This window comes from Panthera onca, chromosome E1 (genome assembly GCF_046562875.1).
Source record: "Panthera onca isolate mPanOnc1 chromosome E1, mPanOnc1 haplotype 2, whole genome shotgun sequence".
Taxonomy (NCBI): domain Eukaryota; kingdom Metazoa; phylum Chordata; class Mammalia; order Carnivora; family Felidae; genus Panthera; species Panthera onca.
The window spans coordinates 9,749,510-9,765,859 of record NC_138352.1 but is presented as its reverse complement, the minus strand read 5'-3'; the positions used below and the strand labels follow the sequence as shown (position 1 = coordinate 9,765,859).

Sequence of the window (16,350 nt, the reverse complement as noted above, 5' to 3'; positions counted from 1 at the left end):
GAATTTATCCAAAGGATACAGGAGTACTGATTCATAGGGGCATATGTACCACAATTATTATAGCAGCACTATCAACAATAGTCAAATTATGGAAAGAGCCAAAATATCCTTTAACTGATGGATAGATAAAGAAGATGTAGTATGTATATACAATGGAATATGACTTGGCAATGAAAAAGAATGAAATATTTCCATTTGCAACAATGTGGATGGAACTGGAGGGTATTATGCTGAGTGAAATAAGTCAGTCAGAAAAAGACAGATATCATGTTTTCACTCATATGTGGAATTTGAGAAACTTAACAGAAGACCATAGGGGATTGAAGGAAAAATCAATTACAAACAGAGAGGGAGGCAAACCCTAGGAGACTCTTAAATACAGAGAACAAACTGAGGATTGACGGGGGTGAGGGTTAGAGGTTGGGGCAAATGGGAGATGGGCATTGAGGAAGGCACTTGTTGGGATGAACACTGAGTGTTGTATGTAAGTGATGAATCATGGGAATCTACTCCTGAAGCCAAGACTACACTGTGTACACTGTATGTTAGCTAACTTGACAATACATTATTTTTAAAAAAAATGCAGCTGGAGAACTTGCTTCATGAGCGCCAGGGCCCCAGGACACAGAGGAGGAGTCCAGATGGCCAGTTTGGCTCAGTCTAAGAGAAATTACAGACAACATGACCTCTCTAAGGAAGGAGCTCAGAAAAGAGATATAAGTCCCGAAAATGGTTCAAAATAAAATATAGAGACAAAAAAGAACAGAACCCAGGAAAAATGTAAGTAAAAGAGAAAAAAAAAAAACACCCCTGAAAAACAAAACGGTTGAGAGGAAAATGTATAACTTTGAAATTTAAAAAGAAAAGGGCTGTTTTTGTGTTGTTAGTTTTTGATGAGTAAGTGGGAGGAAGTTAAACACAAAGAGCCCAGCATCCTGGGTTTGCATTGTTCAGCTGGGGTGAGATGGGGGGTGGAGGTTAGGGGTGTGGGAGCATGGAAAGGCCAAAGATCAGGCCAAACCCAGGAGTGGGTGATGGTGGGTGTGAGCTGCCTGGGGGATGGGCAGGGTCACAGACAAGAAGGGAACAGATCTGTCCATCTCGATGGAAAAGTCCAAACAGTCCATGGAGCCCCTGCACATAAGGACCAGTGAGGCCAAGGGACAAATGGGAGAACAGAAATGAACTGTTCTGGTGACGACTGGGTGAATCCCCTGTGCTTGGAGGCCACCGATGTAGATAAGGGGACAGGAATATTTGCATTGTTTCAAAGCCCCTCCCCGCAAAACATTGATTACTTACAGAGGGAAAAAGAGTGACTTCAATGAGTTTCAACAAATTTATACTCACAACGACCCAGTTCTAAGACACATTCGGATTCTAGCATTGGATTTAGAGTTGCTTCCCGCCCTCTAGAAGGGAAGGGTTGTCCTCTCACATATAAAATATTGAAAGAATGTCCAAACAAAATAATTTCCAGGGAGCACAAGAAAGCCAAAGATTTTAATAGGGAATATACAGGGCAAACAGATCAGATGCGGGTTGGGCGATGGTCCAACCCTGTTTTCCATCTTTTACATTCAAGAAATTCTTTCTTGGAGGCACTGATGCAGCAGAAGGTAGAATCGGCGGACCTCTGTGCAGCTGGCCCATTGGGGGTCTTTGTCCTTGTGGACACACTCTGGAACTTGTTGATTTAATCCAGGTTTTATGCTTACTGGTTGGTCTGGAATTGGAAAACCCATCATTGGCCAGAGTCCTGAACGATGTAATAGTTATTTATCCTTGGCAGAGCCACTTGAGTGTGGCAAGGAAAGAAGGTACCAGGAGGATCCACACAGGAGGATTCTCTGCTGCTACATTGAAGGCCAAGATCCCCGACCTGTGCAGAGCAGGGAAGGAGTCAGACTTTAATTCCTGACAGCAGGACGCGGGGAGTCCTCACCTAACAGGGACCCCCATCTGTCTCGGAAATGTAATCATTGCCCTTTCCCTGACCAGAGCTCAGAGGGTGCGGGGGTGTCCATGGTGGGGGAGAGGGCTGTGTTTCTCCTGCTCAGACTGACGTATCTTCCCCTGGAGTCCCCCGGACTCCCCACATCACAGTCACAGCAGGACCCAAGCAGGGGCAACTTCACAAAGGACAAAAGCACAAAGTGAAGGTTGTGTAGCAGGGCCCTGAGCAGGGATCGTGCTGACAGGAGTGGGGTCCCTCTTCAGGGGCCGCTCCAGGCCCTTCCTGTCCACCCTCACTCCCACTCCCAGACCTGGAGGACAGGCCAGCCCCGGTCCCTGCCCAAAAGCCCCTCTGAGGGCACGGCCATGCTGCCCAAGGCGAAGCATTCAGGGGCTTCCCAGCAGCCTTAGCCTGGGCTCCAGCACCTCTGCACCCTGATTTCATCCTGCTTGTCGGCTGCCTCCCCCAAATCCCCTCCACCTCAGCAGCAGGCCAGCCAGGACCAGAGGTTTCCCTTTGCCTATTTGATTCTACTTCTGTCCCACCTTGTGTAAATTCTGCCCTCTCTCAAGCTCATCTCATATAACATTTCATATTACCATTCAGCCTGGCTGAATACCTTCTGGCTTCTCTTGGGAGGGGTCTCTCCCAACTCTCAACCCCATCTGGTAGCACATAGGAGGTGCACTATCTCATACACCCTGAACAGTGGACACATGGTCTAGTGGACCATTGGGCCCTTGCTCACATACGTCCCCCTGGGAGTCCACATCAGTATCCAAGAGTCTGATGCCCTCACCCTCTGCCTCATCCCCTCCCCCACAAGCAGTGTCAGGGCCCCCATGCAGGCTGGCTTTGTTCTCTCCTTCTGCCTGCCTTGAGCAAGTTTTGTCATGTGCATTTCACAGGGGGTTTTCTTGAGAGAGAAGACATGCTCCCTTGCACTTCCTGAAATTATCCTTGAACTCACTGTGTTCTGTTCCCAAGTTCCAATCCCTGTGGGGCTGCGGTCCCATCTCTCCACCTACAGGCTTCCACCCGTGCCCTTCAGTCTCCTAAAAGTCCCTCATCCTCCCCTCCTGACTCCACAGAACAACTGGTCTCCAAATAGTCATGAGCAGGACAAAAGCCAGTTGTGAAGCATGAGTCAAGTGCCTGGCCTCATTCGTACACATTGTCCAGCAGGACAAAGCTACAAGGAATTGGTCCTTGAGAAGGGAAGGAAGAAGGAGTGGACTGGAAGGTAGGCCATGGAAGGGGCATCTGGGAGAAAATGCACCTTCACCCTGAACTCCGATGGGGTGAAACTGGGTCAGGGGTGTGCCCTTTGAGGAAAGAGTTAATTCATTGTTCTTTGGATGCTTTTGAGGGGGTAGGCTTCAGGTTGATGGCCCAACCTCTCTACCGTGTTGGGAATGTGAGAAAGTAGGAATGCCAGCTTCCCACTCTTTCTCAGCATTTCCCAAGCACTTGGGAGGGGAGGGCTGGATCCATGGAACAAGTACCAGCCCTTGACAGTGGGCAGAATGACTCCCCCTCAAAGATGTCTTAATCCCCAGACCTCTGAATGTGCTAGATTCCTTGGCGCAAGAGAATTAATGATGCAGATGGATTTAAGATTGCCAACCAGCTGACCCTGAGATGGGGAGGTGATCCTGGGATATCTGGGTGGACCCTATGGAATCGCCAGTGTCTTTATAAATGAAAGCACACAGGAGAGCCAGTGTCAGAGTAATGAGGGTGAGAAAGACTCAACCACCCCTGCTGGTTGATGGAAGAGACCACGAGCCAGGGGTGCAGCGGCCTCCAGAAGCTGGAAAAGACAAGGAAGGCCTTCTCCCTCAGAGCCTCCAGGAGGAGCCAGCCCTGCCAGCACCTTGAGTTTTAGCCCAGTGAGCCTCATCCCAGACCTTGTCTCCAGAACTTTAAGATCATAATATCGTTTTGCCTTCAGCCACCAGGGTGGTGGTGATTTGCTCCAGCAGCCACAGGGAGCTAATCCAGAGCCCTTCCCTTCTGGCAACTTGAGGCTGAAAGCGCCTGAGCCTGTTTTGGCTGCTTGGGGGTTGGGAGGCAGGTCAGAAGGAGACCAGAAGCTTCTCTCCTACAGCCCAGCTGAACAACTTAGCTTAGGTTCCTTGTGGGGAGGGGGAGCACTTTAAGGACTCAGAGGTACAAAGAGGGGGCCCAGTGCAGACCTTGCTGTTTCTCCCCAGCAGAGGAGACATCAGAAGGGCCAATGGGGGCCCCTGTCAGAGTGCCCCAAGGGAGAGCTGTCCCAGGGCAGCAGTGGGAAAGTCTGTGGGTTCAGCTGTGCTCACCTGCTGTGGGGGTTGATCAGAACAATAGGCTGGCTGCTGTTGATGCCCTGGGTAAAAGGAGGAGAGGAAGCTCGACTGGCTGGTATTCTTGCTACAGGCTTGGGAGAGTCTGTTGGATCAGGGGCTAAACACACAGAGCAAAGCATGGTTGTGAGTGTCACAGGTGGCTCCCATGGTCTCCACACCCCACCCCCAGGGATGCAGAACCTTTCTGTGTTAGTGCCACTGCTCAGCCATGTTGGCTTTCTCTTGCATCTTTTTGGTTTCTTATCCCAAATATGAATACATATTTCCAGAGGAACACCAGTTTGCCACCGCGTGAGGGATTTTCAGCAGCAGGCATAGTCCTAGGTGAGTTTCGAGACTCCCCTTCATCCATTGGGGAAGACAGAGAAATAGTCCTGACTCCTTTGGGTTGGGACTCAGGGTCCCAGAGCACAGGAAGGGTAGTACCTACCTGGGTCAACATCCACGTATACTTTGTACCCCAGGTCATTGCCAGCTTTCTCAATCCCACACCAGTAGGTGTCTGCATCGTCATACCAGAGATCCTCCAATGTCACGGTGAATATGCGCCAGCTGTGATTGTCCTGGATGGATGCTCGGCCCTTCTTCACCAGTTGCTCTGACCCGGTGCTTTTAACAAGGATTTTGCAGGAATCCCACTCGTACCCACGACACCACCATTTCTTGTAGGATTCCCACCCCTGCCCATACGTACAGTGCACGGTCAGTGTGCCCATTGCCGTGCCTCTCACCGTTCTATGCACGCAGGTGGAGAAGTGGCCTAGAAAACAGAAACCCAACATGCATCTTATCCTTCCTTGAGCCCAGAGCTGACCCGGGCGCCACTGGGGCTTCTGGCCCTGCCCTGAACACCAGCCAGGAGCCTCTGCCCTCTGTCTAATTGCCACATCCCGTCTGTCCCTTCATCCCCTGCAGGATTTCTTTTCTGTCACCCCTCTTGTGAATCCCCCTTGAGGCTCCTAACTCTCCTAACCAATACAGGGCTCTCTGCACGCTCACCATCCTACTGACCACCGTCCCCTGCCCGACCTCAAGCAGCACCTCTCCCAGCAGCACAGAGCACACACTGCAGCCACAGGTGTATTTCTGAATCCCAGAGCTGGTGAGACAGTGTGGCCCCCTCCCCATCTATGCCCCGATACTGTAAACTCTGCACACCTACAAACCCTCAGCCTCTGAATCGACACATGGCACAGAAGTAAACACACACGCACACACACGCACATACCAAACACACTCACTCGCACAGGTGATTGCTTGTTGTTGTTTTTTTTTTTTTACCTATACACCTTGTTCTTCTGTGTCTCTATAATGTAATGCAAGCTGTCCCTCTGCCTCGAATGTGCTTTCTTCTCTGTTTGAAGGGAGCAAACCCTTATATTCATCCCTTAAGGCTCATCTCCAAGAGTGTCTTTTCTATGGTTTGTCTGGTTCTGCAGACAATCTGGTTGCTCCTGGTACAACCAGAGCCCTTTGTCCCTGTCACAGGTATTGTGCTAATGACACTAGATGATGATCTGTCTTTAGATCATCCAGAGAAGAGACCCAGGCAGGCTGGTGTGTGGGGATAAGCAACTCTCCAGAGAGCCTGTCACCCTGGTTTTGCTGCCTGCCTTCCTCCCTGTTGTCTGAGGTCTTCAGAAGAGAGGATTCCGGCTCAAGCTTCAAGTCAAGACCAGATGTGTAAGTTTTTAAATGATCCAGTTGCCTGAACTTCACCTTGACTGAGTGGGTCTCAACTGGGGCTTGAGCATCTGTGCTTCTTCAAAGTTCCTCAGGAACTCATGCATTTAGGTATGTGTGCATATGTGTGTGTGTGTATCTATCATGTGTCTATCCATCCATCCATCCATCCATCCATCTGTCATCTGTCTATCCTTCTCTCTGCCAGGGTTGGGAAACTGTGCCTAGAAAACAAACACTGTACGCGTTATTTATTTTATTTCCTTTCCCTAACATTTAACTTTGTACCTTTCAAGTAACAAAACTTAAAAAGTTTTATAAATACGTAAGTGTCTGGATATGAAAAGCCCTGCCATCTCTCTCAGGACAGACCCTATCTGTGTCCCATCCTGATCCTGCAGGTACTTAGTAAGCCCCTGCCTTACTCACCTTGGACGATGAGAAGGATCACAACTGGGAGCAGCCGCATGTCCTGCCTGCCTGGCTTGTCTCCCTGGTGCTCAGCAAATGCCAGCTGCCTTCCAGAGACTTGAACTGAGCACAGATGCAACCTACCTTCTCTTCTTCTAAGTTATTCTTTTTTGTTTTCTCTCGTCTACTTCCCCTCAATTTTTTCTTCAGTTACTTCCTTATTTCATTAATTCGGTGCAAAGCAGCGGCGACTGTTCGGAGCTTATGGCTGACGTGATGAGGTGGCCCCACTCCTTGCTCTGGCCCCTCAACTCAGCATCCCCTAGAGTCTGACTCTGATGATCTGCTCTCTGGGAAGGGTCCCTGCCTGTCCCCCCCGCCCCCCACTCTAGCACCACCTCCAGTCTGTGCGCACCTACTTCCTGCCCCCCCCCCCATCTTCCAGCCCAGTTCTCCACTTTAATGGCTGTTGGAGCCTTGTACAGCTGTCCACCTTGTTAGCAGCTCAGATGTGCTCCAAATGCCATTTCTTGTCATCTTCATCCCTAAAGTCAATCTGTCCCAACACCTGGTCCCTGGGCCCAAGGCTCCCTCTCCACCTGCCTCCACCACTCTAGTCTTCCATAGACAAAGGCCATGGGGTCTTCTCCCTGCCACCTGCCACCCTCAGAAGGCCTTGCAGGGGTGGGGGGCTTGGAGGTGGAGCAGTCCAGGGCTTTGCCAGAGGAGTAGGAGAGGGCGTGGCAGGCCAGCCCCAGGAGGGAAGGGGAGCAAGAATCCCTGTCCCCCTCAAGGTCCTTCTGGCTGGACTAAGACTCAAACTGACATGAGACACATTAACAAGAGAAAATCAAATCTAATAGCATATGTGCAGGGAGTCCACACAGACGTGGCAGTCAGGCAAAAGAGATACAAATGTCATCCCGAATTAAGCAGAAGGGGGTAGGGGACTGAGATTGCAAAGGGAAGGAACCAGTAAATGTTTGGTGCACAAATGTCAGTCCTGCCAGAGAGATGGGTTACTCAGATCAAATTTAAATGTAAGCTTCTCTGCAGTTGCACACATTAACAGTTCAGCTGCTACGTGTTTCTTCCAACGGAACTGGTCTATTCATCCGGATGATAGGTCAGTTTAGGCAAACTCATTCCAGAAGGCAGTGATGCAGGTGGATTCACAATGTTAGGCCTGTGGTCCAAGTAATCAGGTAAGAAACAAGAGGCTTTTCTATGGAAACAAGAGGAACCCAATGGTTCATGACTGGATCAAACGTTAAGCTAGTTTCCGAGTTGTGAGGGCAGCCAGTGGAGCAGACTTCTAGATGTTGGACTCGAAGCATCTCAGATAGAGTGAGGGCAGGCTGTGCAGTCAGACAGGTCCCCTGGATTTGTCGTTCAAATGTCTCTGGTGATCTCTGCTTGGCCTGCTGAGCAATAGGCACAAAGATTGTGTAGGTTGAGTTCTTGTGGATTTCTCTAGATTTAGGTAAGTGGTTTACATTTAGCAGAACTTCAGGAGAAGGGCAGTTTTAGTTCTCAAAGGATTCCAAGTCAGAAAGGTGAGAGAAACCTCAGAATGTTGATTTGGAACGTTGTAGCTGGTGGTGGAAGACACTAGAAGAAATCAGGACCTAATCCATTGTATAATGAATAGTAATAAAATCTAAAATGTACGAAGATGTGTTATTGAAACATATTTTCTCACTATAATCACTTCTTTGACCAAAGATAATGAAATTAACACTAATTTGTTTGCAAAATAAGTCATTTCCCATAAAACTTGGCCTGACTATTTCCTTAAGTACAACAAGAATTGCAGTTGACTCTTTCAACCTGCTTCGCTAGAAGTTTTCATAAAAAGTCTCCAGATGAATTTTAACAGCCTCTTGAGGCCAGGAGCCAAGCCAATTACTTGCCATCAGACTTTGCCTGTAATACGTATAGAATTGGGTGAATTCCTCTCTTCTCAAGGCCCCCCAAACATCCCGAGGTTCCTGCACCTGTGAGGAAGTGAACTTCTTTACTCACCTGGTAAGGCTGCTGGGAACTCTGGAAGCAAGCTATCAGTCTGGTATTTCCAAGGGGCTTTATTGTGTCCATGAAATCACCCTGAGTTCTTTAAGGCTGTCGGGTCACATCTGAGCACTTCATTCCCAAATATGACCTTCCAGTCCCAGCGTGGTAATATACGCAGTGTTTCCCATTGTGTCCTGTCATAAAGAGAACAGATTCTTATTGAAAAATAAATTCAGTAGATTCAAATAGATTGCTAGAAAATATATGAATACTGATTGAGAGTTTCTGAACTCTGGAGGGTTCAGGTAAGGAGAAAAGATAAATACTTGAATTTGTTCACAAAGGTGTATTTTATCAAATCGCTGTAAGTCAGTTAGCTTAAGAGACAAAGTTTCCTTAAATCTGCAAAAACACAACATTTAAAAAAAAAGCACTAATGTTTCATACAAAAAGCCATAAAGAGTATAATGATCTTTTGCAAGTCGTTATTAATTTTGGTTCTGTTTGAATCTGGTTTTTCCACTAGTTCTGGAAACCTTTACTTCATTCAGATTTCAGGTCTAGAAGTTATTAGAAACCTGTACTCGCAGTTTTTCCCTGAATCTCCTTGAAAGTGAAGCACATGCCTCATGTAACGAGGCATCTGAGTGCAAGTATCACTGTCTAAAAAAGACGTAAAAATGGCCATGCTTAGAGATCTGCGGAGTTCCTGCCAATGCAGCCGGCATGGAAATCTGGATCTTTCTGTGACACACAGCACTTCCAGATAATATCATATGAAGATATAAGATTTGTAGGAGTTTCATATAATTTTATGACACAATTTTAATAACATATATACCTAAACATAATCTAAGAGGTTTTCATATCACTTATCTGGCAATGAATGCTTCCCATGTAAGTAAATGTACCAAGTAGCCTCATTAGTTCAATTGCTCACAAAATCTCTGAGATGTTCAAGTGTCAAAAATTTGAAAAGGTTTGAATATTTGAATAGGATCGTAAATCATTAAGAAACAATGTTTAAATATCCTTTTCACCAACGTGACAATAAAAGATATTCAAGGCAAATATAGAAGGCTACATAGCTATGAGGCCAAAATGTAACTCCTTGGATATTCAGACCCACTCAGTTTTCTTAGGTATCCAAGATTGATAAACACAGGAAATTATTTTGGCAGCCAGAATCATGGGTTTTTAGGCAGATAAGAAGATCAAGTTTTGCTTACAATTTCTTATGGAGAGCAGACCATTAGTTCAAGCCAACTCTGTACTTTTTATAGAGAAAACAAAACCTTTACAAAAGTGCACTTTTGATGTTAAAACTCATTTACTTCTTTAAATTTATCATAATCTTAGCCAGTATTGGCCACACATAGAATTTTTTTCCCAAAGATTCTTTCTTTATAAACTTCCCAGAACTTTCTTTTTAATACTCAGATTTTGTTTTAAATGTTTCGTCTTGAAATAAATGGTTTCACTTTAGGACAAGAAAATTTCTGTTCCCTCAACAAATATGTCTTTTTATTCTTCATACCTTCTCTTCACAAAAACATATGTTTTATTGTCTTCATATACAGAGTTGTTTCCCTTATTAATAGTCTTAATTGCATTTATTAGAATATGTAATGCTTAGAAACCTTAATTTCCAGTAAAAACTAACTAGTAAGCAGTTCTGAACTCTGTTACACCAAAACTCTTTAGATTTGCACATTAATGAATATATTTTGGAATTTTTAAAAACATGTGCTTTTTCATAATACAATCTTTCTGTAAAGCATGAAATCTGTTTATTAAAGACCAAAATATATCTTTAGACAAAAGCAGATAAATCTCTGCTCATTAGTTTATCGTAGTTAGGTCAGTTTAATTTACTTGTTTTAAATCAGACTGACCTTAAAACTTCATGAGGCATTAGGTAAAAATTAATAATTATTCTAAGGTTTCTTTTTCTCCTGGTCAAGTGCAACAGAGATACCGTGACCTTATTTGGTTTTTAGTAAATGCAAGCAGGATAAAAGTTTTCTATTTAAAGCTGGTAACTCTTCAGCCATACCCCTTATAAGTAAACCAGCAACCTGAAATTCGCTTTACTACCGAATATGTTCCCAGATCGTGTGAACCTGAAACACGTTTGGGTGAGTTTTTACCTTTCCGAGTTTTAGAATGCCCAGTCCTTATGAGTACTTGCCTTCAAACTAACTCAATAGAGCTCTTTTGCAAATTAGTTTTAGCAGTACTGCCCAGAGATAGGGAAAATATCTCACATCACATGTACAACATGGACACACACACGCACACACTACACAGACAAGACACAAACAAAATCTTAATTTTGTTTCTACTAATCCTTGTGGAGAAGACATGACAGGCCCAATTTTTAAATACTTCCCTCTAATTTTTTGTTTTGTTTTAGTGAAAAACTTTTCCCTAAAGTTCACATGTCAAAAAATGGCCCTTAGATCTTAGTGAAAATGGGGGTAGAGAATTTATATCACAAAAGCACAGAGCAAGGGTCTCACTTTTCTCCAGGGAGGATCCTTGGATCTTCTCTGCCTGTCATCAGAGGGGCTGGAGTCTGGGCACATGAGTCCTGCCAGCAGTTTGTATTTTAAAAGGGCCACTTTCTGTCTTTATTTTTTCTTGTTCTTCATTCTCAGGAGATTGTGGGTTGTGTTTACATTTCAAAGACATGGTAAGATTTATAATTTCAAGGGATAGAAAGAATATAAAAATAGTTTTTTCCTAGGATTTTGGGGTAATTGCTATTTAAATTTTACCTCTTTTTTCTTTTTAAAGAACAGAACATTTTTCTTCCAATATTGTAATCTTTCCTAATATTCACCAAAATTATGAGAGGAATAAGCAAGGTTTGGAGATCCGTAGAATTAGGTGGACTTTCACTCATTTTTGGAGTTGTAGTTCTGGTTTTGTAGAGATTTGGGTTTTTTTTAAATGTTTATTTATTATTTATTTATTTTTTAGGAAAGACACAGAGAGACACAGAGAGAGAGAGAGAGAGAGAGAGAGAGAGAGACAGAGAGAGACAGAGAGCATGAGCAGGGGAGGGGTAGACAGAGAGGGAGACACAAAATCTGAAGCAGGCTCCAGGCTCCGAGCTGTCATCACAGAGCCCGATGCAAGGCTCGAACCCATGAACTGCAAGATCATGACCTGAGCCGAAGTTGGAGGCTTAACCGACTGAACCACCCAGACGCCCCTGGTTTTGTAGAGTTCTGTAAAATAAGGACCGTTATTCCTAATTCCTCAAGACCTGGATTATGGCCTGAATATCAAGTGACTGCCCCTTCTTTTCAACTAATTTTGTTTCTTTATAACAAGGAGAATTTTAACTAAAATGGAAACCAATAGTTATATGCCTTTGTAATGTTCGTCTAAAGCATCTTAACAAAAACCTTTTTTCTAAATACAAAATATAAGTTGGGCTTTCTATAAGCCCCTAAACATTGGCCTTCAACTGACCATTTGTAGGAGAGCTTAGGAGAAATTTTGGTCTTTTGTTTCCTCTGTAAAGAGAAGGTTGCATGTGTAGTCAAATAATCTTTGTAAATCCTCTCTAAATTTGGTAGGAGCTTCTGAAAGTAGAGGTAAGAGCCTTTTTAATTTAAAAGCTCTGCTGCTGTCCAGGGGACATGACTTTTTTGTGGTGGTGAGGGGTCTAGGATACACCTGCAAACACATTCTATAAGAATCCCTCAGTCTGGCAGAGCCTGGTTACAGAGTCCTGGAAATCGGGAGCAAATTGAGCCTTATTGCCAGTGTCAAGTGCTTTTGTTAAATTCACTTTATGGGTTTTAGCATTTATAGGAGCAACCTGGATACTTTGAGCCTAGAAATCAGGCCAGAATGATCTCTGTCAATCCTGTAGCAAAAGAGAAGTTAAGATAGGCACATGGGGGCACCTGGGTGACTCAGTCAGTTAAGAGTCTGACTCTTGATTTTGGTTCAGGTCATGATCTCACGGTTCATGGGTTCGAGCTCCACATCGGGCTCTGCGCTGACAATGCAGAGCCTGTTTGGGATTCTTTCTCTTCCTCTCTCTCTGCCCGTCCCTTGCTCACATGCTCTTTCTCTCTCAAAATAAATAAATAAGCTTAAAAAAAAAAAGACAGGCCCATGAAATCAGAATTTAAGAAGACAAAACAAAACCAAGGAACAAAGAAAAAAAGAAACAAACCAGAAAACAGACTCTTAACTACAGAGAACAAATGGATGTTTCCCAGAGGGGAGGGAGTGGGTTTGGTGAAATAGTGAAAAAGACTATTTAGAGTCCACTTATTGTGATGAGCATTCAGTAATGTATAGAACTAAAAAAAACCCCAACTATAATGGCAGTGAAAAAAAATCAATGAAATTCAAACAAAGGGGAATTTACACTGGACATGGACACTTATTTTTGTCTAAAGTTGAACTTCTTCAGTCTTGCCAAGGGAGTCATGAAGGCTAACCATGATACTAATAAGATAATTGAGAGCTCTATATGAAATATATATTTAAAAATGTACCCAGTTTAAAGGATACATCCTCTGGCCATTGGTGGTTATCACCTCCTAATAGCAACTCAAAGCAACAGCCTTTTTGTGGCTTGACTCAAGTCAGAAGAGGTGACCAGAGAGGGCAGAGGTGATGCAGCCTCCCATGACCCCAAAATTTACTCCTAACATTGGACTAAGAAAGCAAAGGCCTTCAGTGCACAGGCGATAAAGATGGTTTAGTGTAACTGATGTCTCCAATCTCCCACGAAAATATGATACATATCCAGGGTCAGACCCACTAATGAGTAACATCACATAGGGTTCTTCTGGAATGGGACTTTCCAGCACTGACAAACAATGAGGGTTGAGATACAGAGGTGTCCGTCTTTGAGAGGTCTGGAACCTCTCAAAACAAACACCCCTGAGAGCTGGCACAATCAGAGAGAAAGAAATTTGGATTCCCAGTTTATTTGATGGCTACCATTTGACCCCAGTAAGTGCACGCTCTGGAAGGTGGAGACCACAGAGGAAATTCTCACTGGTCATACAGCCAAACACTTTAGACATAAAACAACATGAAAAATCGAACAGCTTTATTGAAGCCTTGGTTCTGTGGGAGCCACAATAACACCTAGGAGGGATGTGTCATGGGGTTGGGGACTGTGTGTTGTTTACAGTGTACCTGCTCGCATGGAGGTTTCTTGAGGCTGGTGGGTGACCTAGTGTCAGTCTACCCCATTCCATGACCAGCTCATCCTATCATGGGAATCCTCTTCAGGTGACAAGAGCTCAAACAGCTTTTAAGTGCTCGACTTGTGTCCACCAATTTTGAAGCTCTGGCTTCCAAGATGTCCCTTAGCAACAGATGACAAACATCAGAAATCATATAGACAGAGGAAAACAAAGAGCATTTCTGGGATGAAATGGATCAGTAATGAAAGGACACTCAGCCAAATTGAACTGGTTGAACCACAAAGCCACTAAGCCCAAGGAACTAGGTCCACGAATATTGTCTCCTGCTCATCAAAATTGAGAGAGATAGGGACTCTCATCATGCTATTTCCTTGGCCTCAGCAAATAGCCATTCCAAGAGCCTGGCATGGTAAGAAATCTTACCTTCTGCTGGCTATATGTCATATGTCCTGGGGGCATCTCAGCTGTGGCAGAGTCTCAGTGAGCAGTATCCAGCTAGTCCTGCTGACTACACCAACTGTTGGGGAGCAAGAATGTCCCATCCCCTTCTCAGGGAGAAAGAGTTCCTGGGTCCTTCAAGGTCCTTCTAGCTGGGCTAAGAATCAAATTCATATGAGATAGATTAACAGGAGAAATTAAAATTTAATAGTATGTATGTGGAGAACTCACACTGAAATGGCAGTCAGGCATAAAGGGTATAAATGTCAATTTGAATTAAGGAAAAGGGGGTAGTGGTCTGGGAACTCAAAGGGGAAAAAAAGCAACTCACAGGAAGATGAAAACCAGTAAATGTGTGTAAACAAATGCTTGCCCTGCCATGCAATTGGGTTACTCAGATAACATTTATCCCTCGTAATAACCCTTATCTGTAAAGACCCTCCAGTTGAGATTCTTGTACGTAATAAGGAAGGGGTAAAAGTTTCTCTGGAGCCCACAGGGTCTCAACCGCCTTTAATTCAGAATAATCTTCCTGTCAAATGGCCCATCTTGGAGCGTCCTGCCCACAGCCCCTATACCTCTGTGTTGGCGTGTGAAAGCTGAGACTTCTCCTGGATTGGGGCTCCAATGAACCCTTGGGCTTCTGCCCACAGCCCAGAAACTATGAAGGGATGATAGAAGGAATATTGGCCTCTCAAACTTTTCCCCCCTCCCTTTCTTTCTCAGGTTTGATTGAGGTGTAATTGGGATAAAATAAACCAATATGCTTAAAGTGCACAGTTTCACACATTTTTCTTGTTGGTTTTACTACTTCTTAAATCTTACATATGGTACAACTTTGTGGTGGTGTTCAGTTCTACGTGTTTAACACACGGATAATTTCACGGAACCACCACCACAAACATGCAAAGCAATGCTATCACCTCGCGGGAAAGGTCTTTCACTCTGACTCCTGTTTCTTTCTTTGCAGGCAGTCCAGCTGGTGAGGTTAGAACTTCAAGTGCTGATGTGGTTTTTGTGGACTGTGGTTCCCACATGCACTGGTCCAGCTTTCTGGAGCCTTGCAGGTGCTCCTCTGATGTGCCCCCATGGGCGCCATCCAATGGCCAGTCCATGACTGGTGAAGGTCGTCACCAAATTCTCAAAGTTGGGGTATTCTCTCCAGGGTCTGAACAGGAGCGCACACTGGGGCGCGATCCTGAGAGACCAAGGGTCTCTTTCTTCATCTGCTTTCTCTTCTCCATCCCCCCACCCCCGGCCCCCACCATTCCCTCCCAGCTTTCAGAACCTCCACCTTCTTCTTTCCTGGTCCTTTGGCTAGGAAGTTTGGCGAGCTGAGGCTTCTCTCTCCCCAGTCTGCTGTGTACTTCCTATGATTGGGTTTGCATCCAGGCCAAGCAGCAGAAGAACCAACAGAGAGAAGATGCACTGGTATCCCCCCCTCCCGGCTCTTGGAGTCCAAGGTCTTTTGGGCAGCAAGGAACTTCCTCCTTCAGAGTTCTAGCAGTCGACCCCCCACTGGCTGCAGGTGGAATTGCAGCTTCTGTCCTGAGGCTTGCTGGGGACCTGGTGGAGGGAAAAACACAAACACTGAGGAAACTCTGGGAATATAAGCCCCATCTTCCATTAATGCTTCGTTTTACTCCTTCTCCGGAGCTCTTAAGATCCCTGCTGAGCCTGAACTTTCAGGATGTGGGATATAGGGTTCATCCTCAGACAGGAGAATATAGAAGGATATAGAAGGAAACATAATCAGGAAACTTACAGCTGGATTGGTCCAAACTTGGTCTGGTTTCCTTCTCCAATTATTTGCTAAAGTTCATTTTACAGGAAGCTCAGATAGTCACTCCACGTATTCTGTTTGGGTTCCTAGTTGTAGTCATAAGGAGAAGTCTGTGGAGTGTGTTGACTTCATCTTACCCAAAATGGACCCTGCAGCATAGATTTGCAAGGGCAAGCACTTGGAAAGCAATCAACAGCTAACAATACAGGAAGAGTTAATTATGCTACAGGCACACAATGGAACATAAAGGCAGCTATTGAAAGGATTAAGTAAACACATGTATAACGATTTCAAAAAGGTTCACGGTAAAATTTAAAACCTTTTTATTACAGTATAATATACACACAGAGGGTGCACACATCCGAAGTGCACAGCTCAATGTATTTGCACAAATAAAACACACTCGTGCAACCAGCACCTAAATCAAGAAATAAAGATTTCCATTCTCCAAAGGGCTCTTCCACTTCACAAAACATTTGGGGAAACTAAGGCAGCTAGAGACAATGCTGGAGGCCACCTTCAAACATC

The 16,350-nt window shown here is 44.9% G+C and overlaps 1 protein-coding gene across 2 annotated transcripts; it reads right to left on the bottom strand.

Moving 5' to 3' along the window:
• Positions 1-1,772: 1,772 nt before the first annotated feature.
• Positions 1,773-6,778, bottom strand: LOC132674538 (CMRF35-like molecule 1). 2 transcript variants are annotated; one of them, XM_078438193.2, is made up of 4 exons: positions 6,418-6,778; positions 4,736-5,065; positions 4,279-4,402; positions 1,773-1,882 (listed from the first exon to the last, which is right to left on the bottom strand). In XM_078438193.2, exons 1-4 carry the CDS (start codon positions 6,455-6,457, stop codon positions 1,780-1,782), a joined length of 597 nt encoding a protein of 198 aa, XP_078294319.2. In that variant the 5' UTR covers positions 6,458-6,778; the 3' UTR covers positions 1,773-1,779. The 2 variants fall into 2 exon arrangements, with proteins under 2 accessions (XP_078294319.2, XP_078294322.2); XM_078438196.2 differs by lacking the exon at positions 6,418-6,778 and adding an exon at positions 5,305-5,543.
• Between the last annotated feature and the right edge of the window lie 9,572 nt (positions 6,779-16,350).

What these genes read in the sequence shown, in the direction of transcription:
- LOC132674538 (XM_078438193.2), bottom strand. Translation starts at nt 6,457, where the DNA reads ATGCGGCTGCTCCCAGTTGTGATCCTTCTCATCGTCCAAG. An exon ending in GATCCTTCTCATCGTCCAAG is followed by an intron (nt 5,066 to 6,417) that starts GTGAGTAAGGCA and finishes TCTGTTTTCTAG; the next exon opens with GCCACTTCTCCACCTGCGTG. An exon ending in CTGATCAACCCCCACAGCAG is followed by an intron (nt 1,883 to 4,278) that starts GTGAGCACAGCT and finishes TGCTCTGCACAG; the next exon opens with GTCGGGGATCTTGGCCTTCA.